The following is a 19,961-nucleotide window of genomic DNA, read 5'->3' as shown; positions in this document are numbered from 1 at the left end:
GCGCCGCCGCCTCTGCCTCGCCTCGGTTGCTCCCGCTGCGGCAGGTGAAGCGGCGCCGGCCGCCCCCTCTGCGGCAGGTGAAGCGGGTCGGTAGCCCCCTCTCCGTCACGCCATGGCTGCGGCCGACCCCCGGCAGGCGCCCGGCGCCCTCCCCCTCCCTCCAGCCCGCCCCCCTGGGGCTGGGTGCGTAGCGGCGGCGGAGGCGAAATGCGGTTTGCGCGCACAGGGAGCGACAGCAGAAGTTAGAAGATCGCCGAGGGGGGAGCCCGTGCCGCAGCTTCCTGCCCCCGGCCCAGCCCTCTGGCCCCGGCGGCCTGCAGCCTGACTTCCTCCCCCGACCCCGCAGCTCGCCGCCCGGCTCCTCGGACGGGGCCGCCCCGATGGGACGCTGCGCCCCGGCCCTTGCGCGCCGCTGAGCCGAGCGCCCGCGTCGCCGAGCCGCCGCCGCCGCCGAGATCCGCTGCCCTCCTCGCCCCCCAGGCCGGGAGCCTCATCCGCCCTCCCCGGGAAAGCTGGATTTCCGAGGCTGGAGGCGCCTGGCCGACTGGGTGGGGACCACCATGGGCAACGCGGCCGGCAGCTCGGAGCAGCCCGCGAGCCCCGCAGCGCTGTCCCCCAAGCATCCCGCGGCGCCCAAGCAGCCGATGCCCGCGGCCGGAGAGCTGGAGGAGAGGTTTAACCGGGTCCTGGTGAGTGTGGCCCGCTGTGCGCGGGGCGCGGGCGGGGGGCGGCAGGGGCTCGCCACGCGTCCCCGCCCCCGGGGGCTCAGGTACCGCTTGGAGATCTCCGGCGGCTTGGTGGCGGCCCCTCCAGGGGGTGGGAGTGACAGTCGTTTCTTAAAGAGTGACTTAGCACTCTCCCCCCAAAACTTTCTTCTGCAACCGTCCAGTCTCCCTTCCCAAGATACCCCCTCCCACAGCGCTTCTGGGTCTAAAGGTCTAAACAAAAACGTCCTGGGAGGAAGTTGGGAGTGCAGCACGCGGGTGGGGTGGGGGTCCCGGAGCACCCCCTTCCCCACTGCATGCAGGCCCAGCCACAGGGTGCGATAGCATCTACTTGTGTCTCAGGGTCAAAGACATAAGGGGTTATATTTTAACCTCCTAGGAGCTGGAAACTGAGTAGAGGTGTTTGGTCCTGATCCGTGGTCCTGAGCTGCTGGGAGCCGGGTTGTCAGATCATGCAGTTGGGGGTGTCTGTGTTTCTCCCTCACTGCATGTCCGGGAGAGCTTGTCTGTGGGTCCTTATCTTGTGCGTCCCCTCACACCCACTGGAGGGATGAAGGTTAGGAAGGGCGGGGTCAGAATGGGTTGGTCACTCTGGCTTGGGGTGGAGCAAAAGTCTGGAAGCCCCTCTCCCTCACTGTCACCTGCTCCAGGGGATTGGGGGGCTTGGGGACTAGGCCACCGGGGAGGAAGCCATCAACTGAGCCTGGAGGCAGTTGGGATGGATTTGGTGGGTAGGGGCTCCAGAGCAAAGTCAGGGTTCTCTAAGACCTGGTAGAAGAAGGGAGGGGAAATGGCCACTCATTCTCACTTCCCTCTCCCTATCTCAACCCTGTCCCAGGCTCCTTCCCTAACTAATCGCCTGGTGGCCTGTCTGCTGTCAGCTCCCTTACCAGACCCTGGGTGACAGGCAAATAAGGCCGTGCTTTTCCCCAGAGGCACTTCCAAGTCCGAGCAGGCTAGCGCTGCAGGTCTGAGGGCAGCAGAGCCACGCAGGCTGGTGGCCCTGTTGATTCTTCTTCTTCTCCACCTCCTTGACATCATTTCCCCTCCCCTGGCCTGCCTTGAGGCCCTACTTGCCAGATCCCCTGTGTGGCCCCTCCTCCCAGTTCCAGGAAGTCTTGTCTGCTGCCCCCTCCCAGGAGAAGGGCTGGGAGGGATTTGAAGGAGCTGTAGGGTGGGGCGGGGTCCAAGCTGTCCACGTGAAGGCACCTTGTTTGATTCGGGGAGCGGGAGGGATGCTGAGGGACACCTCACATCAGACTAGTCCCCAAATACCCCACCTCTCCACCTGCTTCCCTTTCCCCAAATCCATGGCTTCACAAAGCTGAGTTGAGTGGAGCAGAAGGGGGAGGGGGAAGAATGAGATAGACGGTTTCTGGGGGCCATCTGGGGAGCCTGAGTTGGTGGTGGATCCCTGGACCTTGGCCAGCCTGACTTTCCCCCTAAGTGTGTGTCTATGGATGGGGGTGGGATGGGCTCTCAGGGTGAAGTCCAGGTCCCAGTCCGTTCTCTGTTACACACACCAAATGGGGAGGAGCTGGGTGAGTAATTCAGACCACTGGAAAATCCAAAAGTCAAATGGTGAGGTTCTGATGCCTGTGTAGGACTTGACTGCCGCGCTTGCGTGTATTTTGGCCTTAGCTCCGATTGGCTGAGTCTGACACTAAGTGCCGCTGGGAGTCCCTGAGAACCAGGGCGTGGAGGGCGAAGGCCCACAGAGGGGTCCGAAGGTGTCCTGGTGGCGAAAGTGGTGGTGGCTAGGTAGAAATCTAGGGCAGCAGCACCCACTGGGGTTCACCGGCCCCCTCCCCAAGGAACCCCGGTGTGTTTACACTTCCCCCTTCTTCCTGGGGATGGATCAGCCTGTCCCATGTCTTGTATTCACAGAAGGCACCCAACCCAAGGTCACTTGGCTAAGAACCTCGTTCCCCGCACTCCTCACCACCGTGCCCTGGGACTATACCCTTGGCCTCTGCCTGAGGCTGGCGGGGGGTGGGGTGGGGTAGGTGGGGGGTAGATGCAGATTTGGCTAAAACTATAGTCCCAGTGACGGGGATTACAGGGAGTGCCTCCATCTGAGCACTGCCTCCTTGGCCAGAGCTGAGCCCTGTCCTCAGTGAATGTCTAGAGAAGAGGGCTTCCCTGGTGATGCAGTGGTTAAGAATCTGCCTGCCAATGCAGGGGACACGGGTTTGAGCCCTGGTCCAGGAAGATCCCACATGCCGCGCAGCTAAGTCCGTGCGCCACAACTACTGAGCCTGCGCTCTAGAGCCCGCGAGCCACAACTACTGAGCCCGAGCGCCTAGAGCCCGTGCTCTGCAGCAAGGGAAGCCACCGCAATGAGAAGCCCGCGCACTGCAACGAAAGAAAATGAAAGAAAGGGTAGCTCCCACTCGCCGCAACTAGAGAAAGCCCGTGCGCAGCAACGAAGACCCAACGCAGCCAAATAAATATAAATTCCTTAGGAAAAAAAATTAATAAAAGGAGAAGAGCCTCAGACTGCTGAGTGGTGGGCCTCCCACCCCCAGGGATCCCCCAGTCTGGAAGGGGGAAGCACAGCCCTCTCCTTGGGATCTAGTCACATGGCCCCAGGGAACCTCTTCCTTTCATTGAAGCTCAGCCCTTTCATCCCTGGTGGGTGGAAGGATCCTGAAATCTAAAACCACTCCTTGGCTTCTGGCTGTGGAACTCCTCTTATGGGTTAGGGGTATCCCGACCGAGGCCCACTGCCAGACAGGAGACGCGGGTGCTGTTCTCCCTTTCCCCCTGGGCAGCCTTTTTCCCGTGCAAGAATGGGTGGTGCGAGCTACTTTTCTGGGGAGGCTCTGAGAGAGAGGGGTGCCCTTGCTTAGCTGGTGGTGCGGAGGAAGAGCAGGTTGATCCAGGGTTTCCACCTGCTGCCTTGGCAACAGTGGAGGAGTGATGGCTGCCTGCCGCAATGGTGGGAAAACCTGCCCACCGAGCTCCATGCTCTCGCCTCTCCTACGCCACGCTGAACGCTGGGTGTCTTCCAGCCTCTTCAGGCATTCCCCTGCAGGGGTCAGGGTTTGGGGTGGCAGAGCACTCCTTCCAGGCCTGTCAGAACTGCCAGGCTTACGGCCTGGCCTAGGACACCCCTGATGTGTCTGGGCAGGGAGGCGCCTGTAACTTAGAGGCAAAGGGATCAAGGGAAGGCGCTGTGATGTGCTTGAGGCCAAGTGATGCTGCCATTCAAGAGGAGAGGAATTTACCTGATGGGGCCTGGCACCGTGCGGTGCCCTTAGCATGTGCCCAGGCTGCGTGGAGAGGTCAGGGCAGTCCCCGGCAGGGTGTGGGTGCTGTGAGTCCTGCTTTTCGCTGGGCTCCTTCCCCGCTGGGGCTGGGACTGGGGGTGAAGGGCAAATGGGCGTCTCCATTCTGTAGGCTGTGACCGAGGCGCCGCCTCCTCTGGGGTGGGGCAGATGAAGTTTGGCGCATGGCGCTGTGGGTCGCTTAGGCCCCGTGCCTCCCATCTGGGGCCTCACGTGGAGGATCGCAGTGGGGCTGTGGCCCTGTGTCAGAGGCTGAGCTGGGCAGAGGCCATGGGGTGCCATTCCCAGCAGGCAGTACTGGCACGTGCTGCCCCTGGAAACACAGGGATGTGGTAGGCATGACTCACAGTGACATCTGGGACCAGTTGGCAAAGAGCTGGGGGAGATGGGCAGGAACAGGTGGGGCTGCTCTTGGGGCCACCTCTAAATTTTTCCTGGGAACATGGAGCCCCGGAAGGTGGCTCAGCCCTCCCTGCCTCTGAGGAGGGCAGGGGTTACTCACAGGAAAGGCTGAGTAGCTTCCTGGGCTTTGGGGTCATGAAGTTTGGGAGTTGAGTTTTGTCTTTGCCACTTACTACCTGTGTGACCTTGAACAAGTTACCCACCTTCTCCGAGCTTCAGTTTTCCTCCCGTGTAAAAAGATAATAAAAATGGTATATGCCAGGGACTTCTCTGGCGGTCCAGTGGTTAACACTCCACACTTCCAACGCAGGGGGCGTAGGTTCCATCCCTGGTTGGGGAATTAAGATCCCGCGGGCCGTGCGATGCAGCCCCCCAAAAAGAAAAGGGTATATGCCAGCCTGCTGGGATTGTTGCAGGGATTAAGTAGAGTTGAGGAGTGCTTAGCACAATGCCTGACACAGAACAAGTGCTCAGTAAACACTGTCCACTGTGAGGACAGGATGATGTTGAGGCTGATCTGGTCCTCTTCATCTTGGGGCCCTTCGAGGTGAAGGAGCCCAGACCCTGCCTCTTCCCTCCCCCCACCTCCGTTTCCAAGACCAACCAAGGGTGCCATCTTTAGTCTTCAGCAGTCACAGGTCAGGCTGCCCTCCCTGCCATCAAGCACGTCAGCCACAGAGGGGCCTAGATGAATACTGCCTGGTGGCCGGAAACCACGAGAGGGAGGGCCCACCTCTCCTGGAGGGTGGGGCAGCGGTGGCACTAACGGTAGCTGTGTGCACATGGGGAGGGGTGGGGAGGCCTCCACTTCCCTCAGAGAGAGGGTGTGCTGGTGAGGGGGGGTTCCCCAGTGAGTAAGAGCTCAGTGTGGGCAACAACAGGAAATGTAGGGTGCTGGGTGGCAGGAAATGGGGCCGGCTGTTCCTGGTTCCTCAGACAGGCGCGGGGGCCAGGTTGTCTGCAGAAGACCCCTGGGAGGCCGGGACCCACGTTTCTCATTGCTCTGAGCGCTCCTTCTTCCGAGGAAACTGAGTCTTCTTACCAGCTTGCCAGCTAGGTCACCTTGGGCAAGAAGCTTAATGGCTCTGTGCCTCAGTTTCCCGTTTGTGGAAAGGGGATTATAATAGTGTCTACTGTGTAGGCTTGTTGTTGAGATTTAAATGAATTAATAGATGTAAAGCCCTTAGCATGGCACCTAGCACGGATTGAATGTTTGGGGGGTATTAATTATTGTTGCTGTCGTTATTCTCCTAGCAGCCTGGATTATAAGGGCAGTGCCTGCTGCTCTGACTCCTACCCTGCTTGCCCTTGTTCCTGCCATGGGGACCCTTCAACCCTGACGGGAGAAGCTGTTAACTTTTTGGGGTTCTTAGCACCCTAGGGCCGGGTTACCCCACACCCTCCTCTAAGCCTGGGATTTCTTATAAGAGCCCTAGAAAATCCATATACCAGAATTTTTAAAAGAGGATAACGTTGATTGTTTTTGGAGATGCCCTGAGAGCTCTAAAACCAAGCTTGAAGCCATGTAGAGGTGGGCAGGGGAGATGGATGGGGAAGTGGGGCCGGGGGACAGGGCTGGCTTCTGGATCCATCAGGCTGTGGAATGCCTGTGGGGCTGGTCTGAGACGGGCTGGTGCCTAAGTCTCAGCTCAAACTAAAAGTGAAACTGGAGGGTGTGACTGTGTCCACATGTAGCCGGAGCCCCTTCAGGGACACCTGCCCACATGTCAGTGTTGGGATGGGGGGCTGCCTGCAAGGGGCTGGCCTTAGGTGTGCAGGGCTGGAGGCCCTTCTGACACACAGAGAGGGGGCAGGGAAGCAGGGGAATGATCCCCACCCATTCTAATAGGAGGAGCAGGGAAACAGCTCCTTCTCTTGGCCACACCCTGAGAGGTGAACCCTATCTCCCTCTTCGCAAAGTGTGAAGGGCAGCAGCGGGTGGGAGCTGGAGGCTCAGTTCATTTTTGGCCAAGCCTTGGAGACAGGTCCACTTCTCCGAATGTTTTCACCAATTTCTGTCCGCCACACAGCCCTCACCTTGGGGTCTTCAGTGGACTCCCCTGACCCCCCCCAACCTGTGACATGCCTCTTCATAGTGGTACGTCCCTGAAGAGTATTATTACGTCAAAACACAGCTTCTAACATAGGGGCAGGACAGGAATAAAGACGCAGACATAGAGAATGGACTTGAGCACACAGGGAGGGGGAAGGGTAAGCCAGGACGAAGTGAGAGAGCGGCATGGACATATATACACTACCAAATGTAAAATAGATAGCTAGTGGGAAGCAGCCACATAGCACAGGGAGATCAGCTCGGTGGTTTGTGTCCACCTAGAGGCATGAGATAGGGAGGGTGGGAGGGAGATGCAAGAGGGAGGAGATATGGGGATATATGCATATGTATAGCTGATTCACTTTTTTATATAGCAGAAGCTAACACACCATTGTAAAGCAATTATACTCCAATAAAGATATTAAAAAAACAAAAACAAACGAACAAATAAAAAACCCCACACAGCTTCTCACTGAAGTGTTCCCAGGAGCCCTGTGAGTCTGAGGTAGGAGGGAAGTGTGCCCATTTTATGGAAGAGGAAGTTGAGGCTCAAGGAGACAAAGAAGCAGTCAGGCTAGGTGGGCCCAGAGCTTAGGTCCCCTGAATCCCGCTTGGGTTCCTCCACATAACAGCCGCCACCCCCCTCACAGGAGGTTCACCGCCGCCACGCACACCTGGACTTCCCGGTCCTTCCCTGTCCCATCTGAGGGCCATCAGCCAAACTTCTGCTTGTGTCTCCCAGTCCCCAGCCCCATGGCGCTGCCTCCTTGCTAAGGGCCCCGAGTCTGGGGGTCTGTCACTGTTTCCAGGATGGCCTCACCCCACTCTGAGTGAGTGGCATTGCTGGTCCCTCTCCTGCTTCCTACGGTACCCGTCTCCTCTGTGGGCACAGCCGAGGAACAGCTGCTAATTAGTGCTCAGCGCTGTCAGAGCTATTTCTGATTTCCGAGCCTAAATTTAGCCCGTCTAGCAGGCTGGCATGTAGGCCCGGGGGCCTGAGGAGGCCCAGGTGGGGAAGGGGCAAAGGGGTGCCCTGCCCTCCACCACTGCCGGGACGGGGCGCTGGCCCAGCAGAGACCTCCCCTCCCCAGTAATAACCGCGGGCTGAACTGGGGGAGTGGACCTGGGCGCTGGTTCTGGGTTGGCTCAGGGCTCAAAGTCAGCCTGGCTCCCCTCTTACTGGGTTCGTGACCTTGGGCAGGTGACTGAACTAATGTGTGCTGCACCTGTGGGATGGGACTAATGGCAGTGCCAATAATGGTGGTGAGGGTGGAAGGCTGCCATCTGTGAGCAGGGCTGGTAAGCCTTCGGGCAAAGCTGGCACCACAGTTGTTGGAGTCATTCTGATGATTAGTTGCTGTCTCTAGAAGTGCACTGGGGCCATTCCTGGAGCCAGCAAGTCCCCAGGGTGGGCGAGAGCCCAGAAGGACCCACGTCAGGAAGCAGCAATCTCCTCTAAGGGTCAGCTGCCGAGCCCTCCCCCCCCCTCCTCTGCGCCCTCCTTCCCCCGCCACCACCTCCTCCTCCGTGCTGGCCGCGGGTTCAGTTTCCCTGGCATCGCCTGCCTTCTCTCTCTGCTTCCTCCTCCCCCCTCAGCCTTGGCCCCCACCCCCACCTCGGCGCTGCCCCACCCTGGGTCTCTGTGGGGTGGGGATGGATCTGGAGGGACCAGGGAGAAAGAGAGAGAGAGACAGAGGCAGAGAATGGCCCCAGGGAGGCCTCCCTGGCCAGGTATATCCTTCTCTGGGCTCCAGGGCCCCTTCCTGGGCAGTCCCTCCCATGGGGCAGGAGCTGTCCTGGCTGTCGGCAGGTTGGGGGAGGGCAGCCGATGAGACTGCAGGTGGTTTCCTCAATCTGGGCTCACTTTCGCAATGGGGGAGAGGAATGACGTATCGCCATGCCCAGCCGGCCCAGGGGAGGGCCTGGTGGATGGGCGGTTTCACCTCTCAAGTGGGGCCCTGGCCGGAAAGCTTGGGCAACCGGGGCAGAGGGTACCAAGCTTCCTGTTGTCTGGGGCCGACCTAAGGCAGTGATTTTCGGGGTGAGGTCTGGCCAGAGACCCCGAATTAGGCTTAGCGCCCGGGAGAGGAAGCTGGCCGAGAAGCCTTGGGTGGGTGTGGCCCCTTCTCTGCTCCAGCTGTGGCCTCCTCTCAGGGCCATGTGACTGAGGATGTGTAGTCTGAGCCATCAGAGCTGGTGACAGGGGCCTCTTCTACCCTGGGTTGGAGCTCCCTGGGGCTCCCGCTTCCCCAGTACAGACTAAGCTCCTTGAGGGCCAGAACTGTCTTTTGGAGCCTGACATACAGTAGACCCTTAATAAACCTGGGGTTTACTGAATCGGGGTGAACGGGCATCGTCTGCTGGTTCTCTTAGGGAGACACGCCAAGTCCTGGGGGTCCAGGGAGCTCCTAGCGCTGGTGGCACCTGGTGATTCCATAGCACTGGGGGAGACACCAAGCCTGTCCTGTGGGGAGAAGTTCGGCAGGCACGTTGTACCCTTGTCATCTGTGGCTGGGGGAGGAGGACCTAGGCAGAGCAGTGCTGACCTTTCTTAGCTCTTGAGGGGAGTCCCAGCCTGGGTCACCAGCACCACAGACCCAGCGTGCTGGCTGCTGTCCCTGGTTCCTGTAACTGGGTGACCTTCCCCTGGAATCCACCTGGGCCCTGCAGCCACCATGCACCTGCTTGGAACTCCCTGCCCATCTGACCTCATCTCCCTCGGTCTGTCCCGAAGTGACCAAGTGGGAGGGGGCTGGAGAGGGACGGGGGCTGCTGGCTGCTGTCCTTGCAGAGGCTTTGTGGTGTTTGTGAGACACTGGTGCCCTGGGCTGGGACCACATACACGTGTTGTTTGGTGGCATGTGGGAACGGGGCACAGTCCACGCCTGGCCACACTTGGGCCTGGCCAGAGACGGGTCCCTGTTAGCTTCCCATGCAGATGGGAGAAGAGATGGTACCCCCTTATCACATGTGGGGAAACGAGCCCAGAGGTGCCTGAGGTCCCAGGAAGTTAGGCTGTGAACCCACGCTCCTGCCTTCGTGCCAGTTGTGCCGGGGGGGCGATTTAAGGGTGACAGAGCCCAGGCCCTGGAGTCAGGCAGACTTGGATTCAAATCCCAGTGTCACTTTCTAGCTGTTGGGCCTTCGGAAAGGTGCTCCATCTCTGGGACTTGGTGTTCTCGTTGTCTAATGCTACTTATTTCCGGGGGTGAGGTGGTGACGGGACTCATGTGAATGACAGGCCTACTAGAGAGTTGGCCTCTAGTGGGTCCCCTGACAACGCCCATGGTCCTCTCCCCCTCGGGTTAGGGCCCCAGACTCAGCATCTTTATCTTGTCGTCCTTCTCCCCAGAACTGCATGAACTTGCCCCCGGACAAGGTCCAGCTGCTGAGCCAGTATGACAACGAGAAGAAGTGGGAGCTCATCTGTGACCAGGTGGGCACAGGCCCATTCCGTCATCGGGGTGCTCTGTCCTGGCCAGGCTGGGGCTGGCAGGAGAGGGGACACTGCCACGCTGCCGCAGGGCCAAGACCCTGCCCAGAGGCCAGCGTAACATCTGGGGAGGGTGCTGAGGGCATATGCAGGACTCTGGAATCCCCCTGTGTTGGGCCTGGGCCTCCCCAGGGACCTTATGAGTCACGAGCAGGGCTGGGTCTGCCCTCTGAAGAGCTGACAGGGGCTGGTCCAGGGTACTGGCCAGGGCAGCTAGGGCCGTGTTCCCATCCTCCTTGCTGAGCTTCCCGGGGCAGCCTCTGTCCACCCTCCAGCTCTGGACTGGGGAAGAGAGGGACAGCCCTAGGGCTGAACATCTTCATTCCACCCCGTGGGAGGTGGGGAGGAGGGTCAGGAATTCCTGTCCTCCTTTGACCTTGGATCTAGAGGAGCTGTAGTCAACCAAGCAGTTCCCCAAGTCAGCCAGCTCCCGAGTGGCAGAGCAGGGACTAGAGGCCCCGTCTCCTGGTTCTCAGTCGCCGCCTGGACTTGCCACCTTCGTGGCTCTCTTGGCTGCCCCAGCCCCTTCAGCTGTGGGGCTGCTGTCTGAGGTAGCAGGGAGGACGCCTGCTGTGGCAGGGAGGGGCCTGGCTGCCACAGTGATTCAGAGAGGGAGGGAGGCGGGCCTGTGGCCCTGGAGGCTGGGGGTGGGGATTTGGGGAGCAGGGAGCCTCTCCTGGGAGTCAGGGCTGGGCCTTCGGCTTCTGCTAGTGGACCAGGATGGGATGAGCTGGCAGGGCAGAGTCTGGGGGGTGAGGGCAGGGCTATGGGGAGAGGGTGGGGAGCTGCCTCCGGAGGCTTTGGGGCTGGGGTAGGGATCCCTGCCCCTTTGGCCTGGCATCTCAGGCTGAGCTCAAAGAGGCCTGGGAGAAGTGGGAGGTTGAGGGGGGTGGCTGGGCATATCTGAGGGGTCTGGACTTGGAAGGGTGGGAGCTCCTTTGGGTGGAGGCCCTCTAGTGGGGCCCCTGCCTCTTGTGTGAGTGGCTCCTGGAGCCCTGGGTGGGGTGGGGCTCCTGGAGCCCTGGATGGGGTGGGGGAGTTAAGGATTGTTTTGTTGAGCACAGGTCACGTGCTCGCACGTGTGCACTCACACGCACAGGTGAACACGACGACTGGGGCGGAGCCCTGCGGGAGGGGCCCCCATCCTGCTGGGAGCTGGGCGCTTCATAAGGCCCTTCCAGAGTGTTCTTCCTCCTGGTACTCCCACTTCTGGGCTGGGATGTGGCCCAGGGAGGGCACAGGGCTGGGAGGGTGCCACTCACTGGCCTGCCTGAGTCTCCCCCTCCAGGGTGGGGTGTATAGTAAGACTGACCCCTCCACAATCCATCCAGGCTGTTCTAGGCCTGTGGCCATAGACCCAGGGACGGCCTGGCCGGGGACTGGGGTCTTTTCAAGTGGCAGGCCGAATGTTTGGGTTTATGCCTTTGGTATTCAGGGGGGTCTTAAGGCAGCCTGGGGCCTTGGGTCAGAGCTGACAAAGGGACTCTGGGACAAGGGTTGGCTATTTGCCCCTTGTACATCCTATTCCATGTCCGCAGGAGCGGTTTCAGGTCAAGAACCCCCCTGAAGCCTATATCCAGAAGCTGAAGAGCTACCTGGAAGTCGGTGGGGTCAGCCGAAAGGTAGCAGCAGATTGGATGTCCAACTTAGGGGTATATGTCGCCCCCTTTTTCTCTGTCCCTTTCCCCCTGCACTTTCCAAGCTCTGGGCAGCTGGAGTAACTGTGTGTATAGACTTTTCTGCAGGCTTCTGTGGGTGCGTGGACGCGTGTGTGTGCGTTTTCACAGGGGACTGAGAGTGCCCTGGGCGTGCACTTTCACGGGTTCCTCTGCAGCTCCTGTTTGTACTCAGATGTGTACCCTTGTGTGTACTTGTGTAGTGTGTGTGCACACTGTGTGCCCAGGCATGGACGTGCGTGTGTGTATTATGTACGTCCTTTTGTGTCCACATATGGATGTATGTGTATCCTTGAGTCTTTGTATAGGGGTGTGTGTGTGTGTGTGTACCCCATGTGTCTGTGTGTGGATATGTGAGTGTCTTATGTCTGTGTACCCACTGTGCTTGTGTATGGATATGCACGTGTGTGTGTACCCAGGGTGTTCATGTTTGAATGTGTGTGTACCCTTTGTCCTCATATATGGGTGTGTGTGTGTGTGCGCGCGTGTTGTATGTCTGTGTCTAGAGACGTGTGTGCCTCTTTCGTGTCTGTGCGTGGCCATGGTGCACACCCTGTGTGTCTGTATGGGGGGGGTGTATGTGTGGCCTGAGTATGCTTATTCCGCTGGGCAGGTGTGTGGAGGTGGTCTAGACAGCCGAGTGTGAAAGACCAGCTGTCGGGGTGGGCAGGCACTGTGGGCTGAGGCCTGCGCTCCACCCACCAGACTCCCCTGTTCTTGGCTCCCAGTTTAAGAGGAGAGTCCAGGAGTCCACCCAGGTGCTACGGGAGTTGGAGACCTCCCTGAGGACCAACCACATTGGGTGAGCAAGGGCTCAGATTTCCCTGGGGAGGTCGGGGGAGGGGGAGAGCTCTGGCAGCAGGCAGCCCCTGTGTTCCCCTTGTTATCCTCCCATCCCCCCCCCAGGCTGTGCCTATGGACCCCCTCCAGGCTGGGTGTCCTCCTCTCTTGCCCACCCTCTGCCTGCCCCTTGAGGCATGGCTGGGCCGTGGGTCCTGCCCGAGGCCTCTACCATCATCGCCTGGCGTCACTGGGTCTTGCGAGGCTGTTGTCTTCCTGGGAAAGGGCAGCCCAGGGGCCCTTGCTGTGCCCATTCTGTGCCAACACTGGGCAGGACCTCCTTCCTGGGCGGCACTCAGGGAGCCCTGTGCCCTGCAGGTGGGTGCAGGAGTTCCTCAACGAGGAGAACCGTGGCCTGGATGTGCTGCTGGAGTACCTGGCCTTCGTGCAGTGCTCTGTCACGTAAGCCTGGCCCTGCCCTTGTGCCCACCCCCAGAGTCCGTGCCTTCCTGCGCCTCGCCCACTCCTCGGGCCGCTTCCAGGCAACTTAGCCTGGGTCCACCCTGGAGCCCTGCAGTTGGCTTGAGCAAGGCCCCTTCCTGATGGTCTGCCGTGGACGGGGAGGGAGGTGGCCTGCGGTGGCCAGCTGGGACCTGCTAGGCCCAGCACAGCGCCAAGAACACAACCTCCTCCGCCTGCCCCCAGTTTCTCCTGCAGATCTGTCTCTCCCTGGGCCCCCCACCCCCTCTGAGGTGCCATGCAGTGTTGGCCTCCATCCCCAGTCTAACCCCCACAGGTACTACATGGAGAGCACAGACAATGGGGCCCCAGGCTCCGAGAAGAGCAAGCCGCTGGAGCAGTCGGTGGAGGATCTCAGCAAGGGCCCGCCCTCATCCTTGCTGCCACAGCCCAAGAGCCGCCATCTGACCATCAAGTATGTGGACCCCCTGGACGGCTGTACCCAGCCTGCTCTACCAGGGCCCTGGGGGTGGTGAGAGGGGTAGCCTGGCATTGGGGATCAGGTAAGGGCCTCACCCAGGGCTCAGGAAATGTGTGTGTTAAGAAGCCTCTGGGGTGCACCTAGAGGCTGGAACCTCAGTGGGATCTGAGATAAGGGGGGGTTTCAGGGTCGGTGGGACCCCTTTTGTATTATCTAACCCCCTGTTTTCTCCCATGCGGACTCCAGATGCCCCCCTTCTCCCCGGTACGTAGCCACCTAGGGGCAGGTGCATGCCTGGTCAGCTTCCAGGGTGGTGGTGGGGTTAGGTGAGGTGTTCAACTCAGGTGACACCCCTGGATTCAGCTGCTTCGGATACGTCAGCCCACGCTAACTTATGACATCCTGCTGGGAGGTGGGGAGAGGGAAGGAGATGGCCCTGGAGCCTCATGTGGACACCAGGTACCTTCCTTCCCACTCTGGGTCTAGGAAACCAACTTCATCTTAAGTTCTAAACTCTCACAATATATTTCTTTGTTCATTCATTCATTCATTCAACAAACATTTTTTTTTAGCATTTACTATGTACCAGGCATGGTGGTAGATTCTCAGGTGACAGATTACCCTGCCCTTGGGAGCCTTCCATCTAGTAGGAGACGGTGTGTGACAGGTTGTCATGGAAGTATGACTGGGAACTCTGAGTAGGGAGGTGGCCACTGCCTGGGGCATCAGGAAGGCTTCCCAGAAGAGATGACGCTGGAACTGTGTCTTGCAGATGGATAGAGGGTTTAGAAGCAGTGGTGGGAACAGGGAAGGGCATTCCAGGCAGAAGGAATAGCACAAGCAAAGACTCAGGCACGTTTGAGCAATGACGGGAAAAGGGAGATGTGGCAGGAAGAGCGAGGAGTGGGGCCTTCCAGTATTGACTGGCGATTCTGCGACAATGGAAAAAATCATGTTTCTTTTAGAGAAAAATCAGCAAAACCATTCATAGAGCACTTACTATGTGCCAGGCGCTGTTCTAAGCTCATTTCATAGTCCCAACAACCCTATCAGGAAGGTACTGTTTTTTTTTTTTTGTTTTTTTTTTTTGTTTTTCTTATTCATAGAAAAATATATTTCATGTAAATTAACATGCTATTAAAATGAATCACACTTTATTCTAGATTAGATTATCATTTGAAATACATAAAAGGATTTCCAAATCAATAAAACTTAACAAATGTACATCATTATATTTAATGACCTGAAAGGAAGGTACTGTTATTACCATTCCTATTTTACAAAAGAGGAAACTGAGGCCCGGGGAGATTAAGTAACATGCATGCCTAGTAATCAGTGAGCTGGGATTTGACCCATGGCTGTCTGAATTGTCAAGATGCAAGGTAAACTCACGTGGCTGTGAGCGCCACCTTGTGGAGAGTATTTTCATGGCCGTTCACAAGCTTTGGCGGTCTTTTCCCTCTGTAAGCTCTCCATCCCCACAACACAGCTTTTTTTTGCCGTACTCGGGCCTCTCACTGTTGTGGCCTCTCCCGTTGCGGAGCACAGGCTCCGGACGCGCAGGCTCAGCGGCCATGGCCCACGGGCCCAGCCGCTCCGCGGCATGTGGGATCCTCCCGGACCCGGGCACGAACCCGTGTCCCCTGCATCGGCAGGCGGACTCTCAACCACTGAGCCACCAGGGAAGCCCCAGCAACTCTTTTTAATACCAAGTCGCTGTTAGGGGGTCTTTGCTTCCCTGACCCCCGCCTCTTCACCTCTCCCCCGGAAATGCCAGGCCCCAGGCCTAAGAACTGAGGAAGACTTCCGGCCCTCAGCTGGCCTCTTTGGTTGGGTGGACAGGAAGCAGACGTTTCCAGATGTGTCCCCTCTTACTCCAGTGGCCATCTGAGTGGTGGGGGGAATAGGAAGCTGGGTTTGGGACTCTGACCCCTGCTGCCTCCTCCCCACCTGCCCAGGCTGACCCCGGCCCATAGCAGGAAGGCCCTGAGGAATTCCCGTATCATCAGCCAGAAGGATGACGTCCACATCTGCATCATGTGTCTGCGTGCCATCATGAACTACCAGGTTGGTCAATGGGCCTGGGGCATTGACACTGACTGTCCCCCACCCTGTCCCCACTGGAGAACCCTGGGGATCTGGGCTGTTAGTTCAGGGTCTTGAGGCTGATGAGTCTTGAGGGGAAGCCCAGATTTCTGCACCTTCCTGGTCAGGTCCCTTAGAATACCCTGGACATGGCTGGGGGCATGGATATGCCTCACGTGGGGACTTAGGCACCCCACTAAGAAAGGCTGCACACCAGGGAGAGCAGCCTCTGGGTTATTTCATTTGGAGGGGTGATTGGTGAAGCCGTTCCTCCCTCACTCAGCTGGCCTTAAAGGACTCACTTTGTCCAAGGTACTGAGTCTTGACACTGGCTTTTGAGCAAAAGCATTTATTTATTAATTATTATTTTAAAATTAATTAATTATTGGCTGTGTTGGGTCTTTGTTGCTGCGTGCGGGCTTTCTCTAGTTGTGGCGAGCGGGGCTACTCTTCGTCGCAGTGCGTGGGCTTCTCACTGCGGTGGTTTCTCTTGCTGCGGAGCACGGGTTCTAGGTGCGCGGGCTTCAGTGGTTGTGGCGCGCGGGCTCAGTAGTTGTGGCTCGTGGGCTCTAGAGCTCAGGCTCAGTAGTTGTGGCGCACGGGCTTAGTTGCCCTGCGGCATGTGGGATCTTCCTGGACTGAGGATCACACCCGTGTCCCCTGCATTGGTAGGCGGATTCTTAACCACTGCGCCACCAGGGAAGTCCCAGACAAAGGTATTTAAAAAGAGGGACCAGGCTTTGGCTGCCACCCAGGAGGTCGTGGTTGGATATAAAGACCTTCCTGGGAATTCCCTGGTGGTCCAGTGGTTAGGAATCCACGCTCTCACTGCCGGGGGCCCTGGGTTCATGTAGCCAAAAAAAAAAAAAAAAAAGAACCCTGGGGGGTCTGCCTGGAGGAGCTGACCTCTCCTTTCTCCCCAGTCTGGCTTCAGCCTCGTCATGAACCACCCAGCCTGTGTCAATGAGATTGCTCTGAGCCTCAACAACAAGAACCCTAGGTGATTTCCAGGCCCCTAACCTTTCTCCATGTCTAGTTTCTCCTCCTACTTCACCCCTTGCCTACTCTGTCCCCTCAGTTCTCGGGACCGCTACCCAGGCTCATTCCCACCCCATCAGCTCCCCTGCCCTCCCCCCTAGCCAGGCCCACATCCACCTTTGCTGCGGGGCCTGCCTGTTCGCAAGGGACAGCCTGCCCCTTCTCTCCCCAGAACCAAGGCTCTGGTGCTGGAGCTGCTGGCGGCAGTGTGCCTGGTTCGGGGAGGACACGATATCATCCTTTCCGCCTTTGACAACTTCAAGGAGGTAATGGAGCCCCCGCCCAAACATGTACTTGCCCTCTAGTGTTGCTTGGAGCCCTGTTGCTGCCAACTGTGGCTTCTGCTGGGGACAGCTAGGGACGCTGGGTGGGTATTTGGGGAGTTTCCTCATCTGAAGGGAAGGTACAGGGTCACGCAGGGGCACTGCCTGGGGCGACAGGGACAACTATGGGGATCTGCTGAGCCTCTGCCCAAACTGGCCTTGATCCACACATCTCGGAGCTGCTGGCTCTGGTTATCAGGCTCGCGAGAAGGAGCTGCTTGAGAATATGATGTACAAGGCAGCACGGGATCAGTGCCTTCCTCTAATGAACGTTCGTCAAGGGGCTACTATGTGTCAGGCACAGAGTGGGCGCTTGGGATACATTAGTGAACAAAAGAAACAAAGAAGGCAGTAGAAGACAGATAATCAGCGATATAATAAATAAGCAAATTACACAGTCTATGAAGAAATCGTACATGCTCTGGGGAAAAAAGTCAGGGAAGCTGTCAGGGGAGGGGGAACTGGTTGCCGGGTGGTTAGGAAGCCTCATTGAGAAGGTAAGATTTGAGCAAAGTTGTGAGGGAAGTGAGGGATTGATGTGGTGGCTGTCTTGAGTAAGAGCACATCAGGCAGGTGGAACAGCAGGTGCAAAGGCCCTGAGGTAGGAATGTGCCAGGACGCCAGTGTGGCCAGAATGGGTCAGTGTTGGGGAGGGCTGTGCGAGATCAAGAGGGAATTGAGGTTTTGAGCAGAAGAGTGACATGGCCCGACTTAGATTTAACTTGAGAGGCGCTCACAGAGGCATAAAGGGGACAGCTGCAAGATAGCTTAGGAGGTGTGTCACTGGGACCTCAGTGACAACCATTCCTCCTACCCAGGTATGTGGGGAGCAGCACCGCTTTGAAAAGCTGATGGAATATTTCCGGAACGAGGACAGCAACATTGACTTCATGGTGAGCTCAGGAGCCCAGCCTGGGCCAGGTCACCCTAGGGTGCCAGGAGCAGTTAGGAGCCTGGGTATCTGGGATCTGGGCTCAGCTCCTGCAGATATGAGGACTGAGTGGTTGGTGGGGGAGGGGCGGATGTCAGTGACGGGGAGGCTGGGAGGAGGGTACGTGGGACAGATATGGGTGGGACAAAGCTGGATTAGTGGGGTGAGAAATGTGGCAAGGGTGGGGGACTTGGGGTTAAACTGGGGGGTGGTGGAAGTCACTGAGAAACCCCCACCAAGAGGATCATAGACCTGCTCACTGCCCCGCCTCCCAGGTGGCCTGCATGCAATTCATCAACATTGTGGTACATTCGGTGGAGAACATGAACTTCCGCGTCTTCCTGCAGTATGAGTTCACCCACCTGGGCCTGGACCTGTACTTGGAGGTGAGCCCTGCACTCCCCCCAGGACTAACCACCTGCTGGCTGCAGAGTATGGCTCAGCGGTTAGCACAGATGCCAGGGTCAGGCAGACCTGGGTTCAAGGTTCAAATCCTGACCCTGCCACTTCCTAGCTCATGTGACCTTAGATAGGTCTCTTCTCGCTAAGCCTCACTTTTCCCATCTGTAAGATAGGAGAATCATAGAAATAATAAAGACTGTAACTGTATAGAGTGGTGCCTACCGCAAAATAGGCACTCAGACCATGGAGCTGTTGTTGCAGGTGCTAGAACAGGCTCTAGGTGGCCCTCGGTCTGGCTCTGGGAGCACCAGACTCAGATAGGCATACAATGGGGAGCATAGAGATACTGGGCCCAAGCAGGAGCTGGCTCCTGCTGTATGGATCTGGGTCGTGGGGGAGTTCCTTGCTCTGGGGAAGATGGGCAGAGGGGCTTGGTACTTCGTGGCTCAGCCTGCGCAGAGAAGGTGTAGCTTTCTTCTGATTTCTTTGTGAGGCGTCCCAGAGGAGCAGGGCCTTCGGGATTGGATATTTGAAAGCCAGGATCAACAAAAGGTGAAAAGCAGGCTAGGGTGATATGTCCATTCAATGGAATATTCAGCCACGAAAAGGAGCAAAATAGTGATACATGGTAGAACGTGGATGGGCCTTGAAAACATTACGCTATTATGCTCAGTGAAAGAAGCCAGACACAGAGGCCATATATCGTACGCTTCCTTTATACGAAATGTCCGGAATAGGTAAGTCCGTAGAGACGGAAAGATTGGTGGTTGCCAGGGGCTGGGAGAGGAGAGGATGGGGAGTGACTGCTAACAGGTACAGGGTTTCTTTTTGGGGTGATGAAAATGTTCTGAAATTAGATAGTGGTGATGGTTTGCACAACCTTGTGAATATACTAAAAACTACTGAATTGTACGCTTTAAAATAGTGAATTTTATGGTATATGAATTATATCTCAATAAAAAATAAAGAAGCAAAAGTGGGCTAGGGCTCAGGCCCCTTTGTCTGGGCTCTGGTGGTGATGGGGGGTACTGGAAAGATCCCTCACACCAGGCCTCAACCTGAACCTTCCGTCTGGGGACAGAGGCTTCGGCTCACGGAGAGCGACAAGCTGCAGGTACAGATTCAGGCCTACTTGGACAATGTTTTTGATGTGGGCGCGCTGCTGGAGGACACTGAGACCAAGAATGCTGTGCTGGAGCACGTGGAGGAGCTGCAGGAGCAGGTGGCCCTGGTGAGAGCTGCTCCTGAACTTGGCCCAGCACAGAGTAGGCCCACAGAGCCCCACACGGATATCAGCCACTGGTTCTAGGTGTGAGCTGGGGGCCCCTGAGTTTCACCAGAATCCTTTGGGTGCCTTTCTCAATGCATGAATGTTCATTGAGCTCCTCCACTGGGCTGGACCTCTGAGGAAGGCAGGTCTTCTCCTCTCCAGGTGCTCGGACCCCAGGCCCTGGTTTGGGTGGAATTGGGTGCCCGGGGCCCCTGCCAGCTCCCTCCCTCATCAGTGGTGCCTTGGTTTCCCCTCCTGAGAGCACTTCAGCGCTCTCAGTACCTCACCTACTTGGGTTCAAGTGCCAGGCTCGGCTGCCCCGCGGCACCCCAGGGCTAAGCACATCCGGAAGCCTCCCCTAGCCCTCCAGGCAGGCATGCCTGGTGCCGCCCCCTCGGTGCCCATGCCAATGCCCGGCTGCGGGTGGGAGCTCACCATGTGCTCGTGCCACAGCTGACAGAGCGGCTTCGGGACGCGGAGAACGAATCCATGGCCAAGATAGCAGAACTGGAAAAGCAGCTAAGCCAGACCCGAAAGGAGTTGGAGACCCTGC

General features: G+C 57.9%; 1 protein-coding gene across 1 annotated transcript in view; it reads left to right on the top strand.

Annotated features, from left to right (window-relative positions):
• Positions 1-223: 223 nt before the first annotated feature.
• FMNL1 (formin like 1) overlaps positions 224-19,961 on the top strand; it is a 25,359-nt gene continuing 5,621 nt past the window's right edge. The window contains exons 1-13 of the mRNA XM_024760774.1: positions 224-689; positions 9,823-9,906; positions 11,502-11,615; positions 12,368-12,441; positions 12,798-12,881; positions 13,216-13,353; positions 15,318-15,426; positions 16,368-16,444; positions 16,655-16,748; positions 17,624-17,698; positions 18,012-18,122; positions 19,220-19,369; positions 19,862-19,959. Coding sequence (XP_024616542.1) covers positions 561-689; positions 9,823-9,906; positions 11,502-11,615; positions 12,368-12,441; positions 12,798-12,881; positions 13,216-13,353; positions 15,318-15,426; positions 16,368-16,444; positions 16,655-16,748; positions 17,624-17,698; positions 18,012-18,122; positions 19,220-19,369; positions 19,862-19,959 — 1,337 coding nt within the window. The 5' untranslated portion in view covers positions 224-560. The remainder of the gene's footprint in view (positions 690-9,822; positions 9,907-11,501; positions 11,616-12,367; positions 12,442-12,797; positions 12,882-13,215; positions 13,354-15,317; positions 15,427-16,367; positions 16,445-16,654; positions 16,749-17,623; positions 17,699-18,011; positions 18,123-19,219; positions 19,370-19,861; positions 19,960-19,961) is intronic.

This window comes from Neophocaena asiaeorientalis, unplaced genomic scaffold (assembly GCF_003031525.2).
Source record: "Neophocaena asiaeorientalis asiaeorientalis breed wild unplaced genomic scaffold, Neophocaena_asiaeorientalis_V1.1 scaffold30, whole genome shotgun sequence".
NCBI classification, from domain to species: Eukaryota; Metazoa; Chordata; class Mammalia; order Artiodactyla; family Phocoenidae; genus Neophocaena; species Neophocaena asiaeorientalis.
Note: the sequence above shows the minus strand (reverse complement) of the source record. Positions and strands in the feature narration are given on the sequence as shown.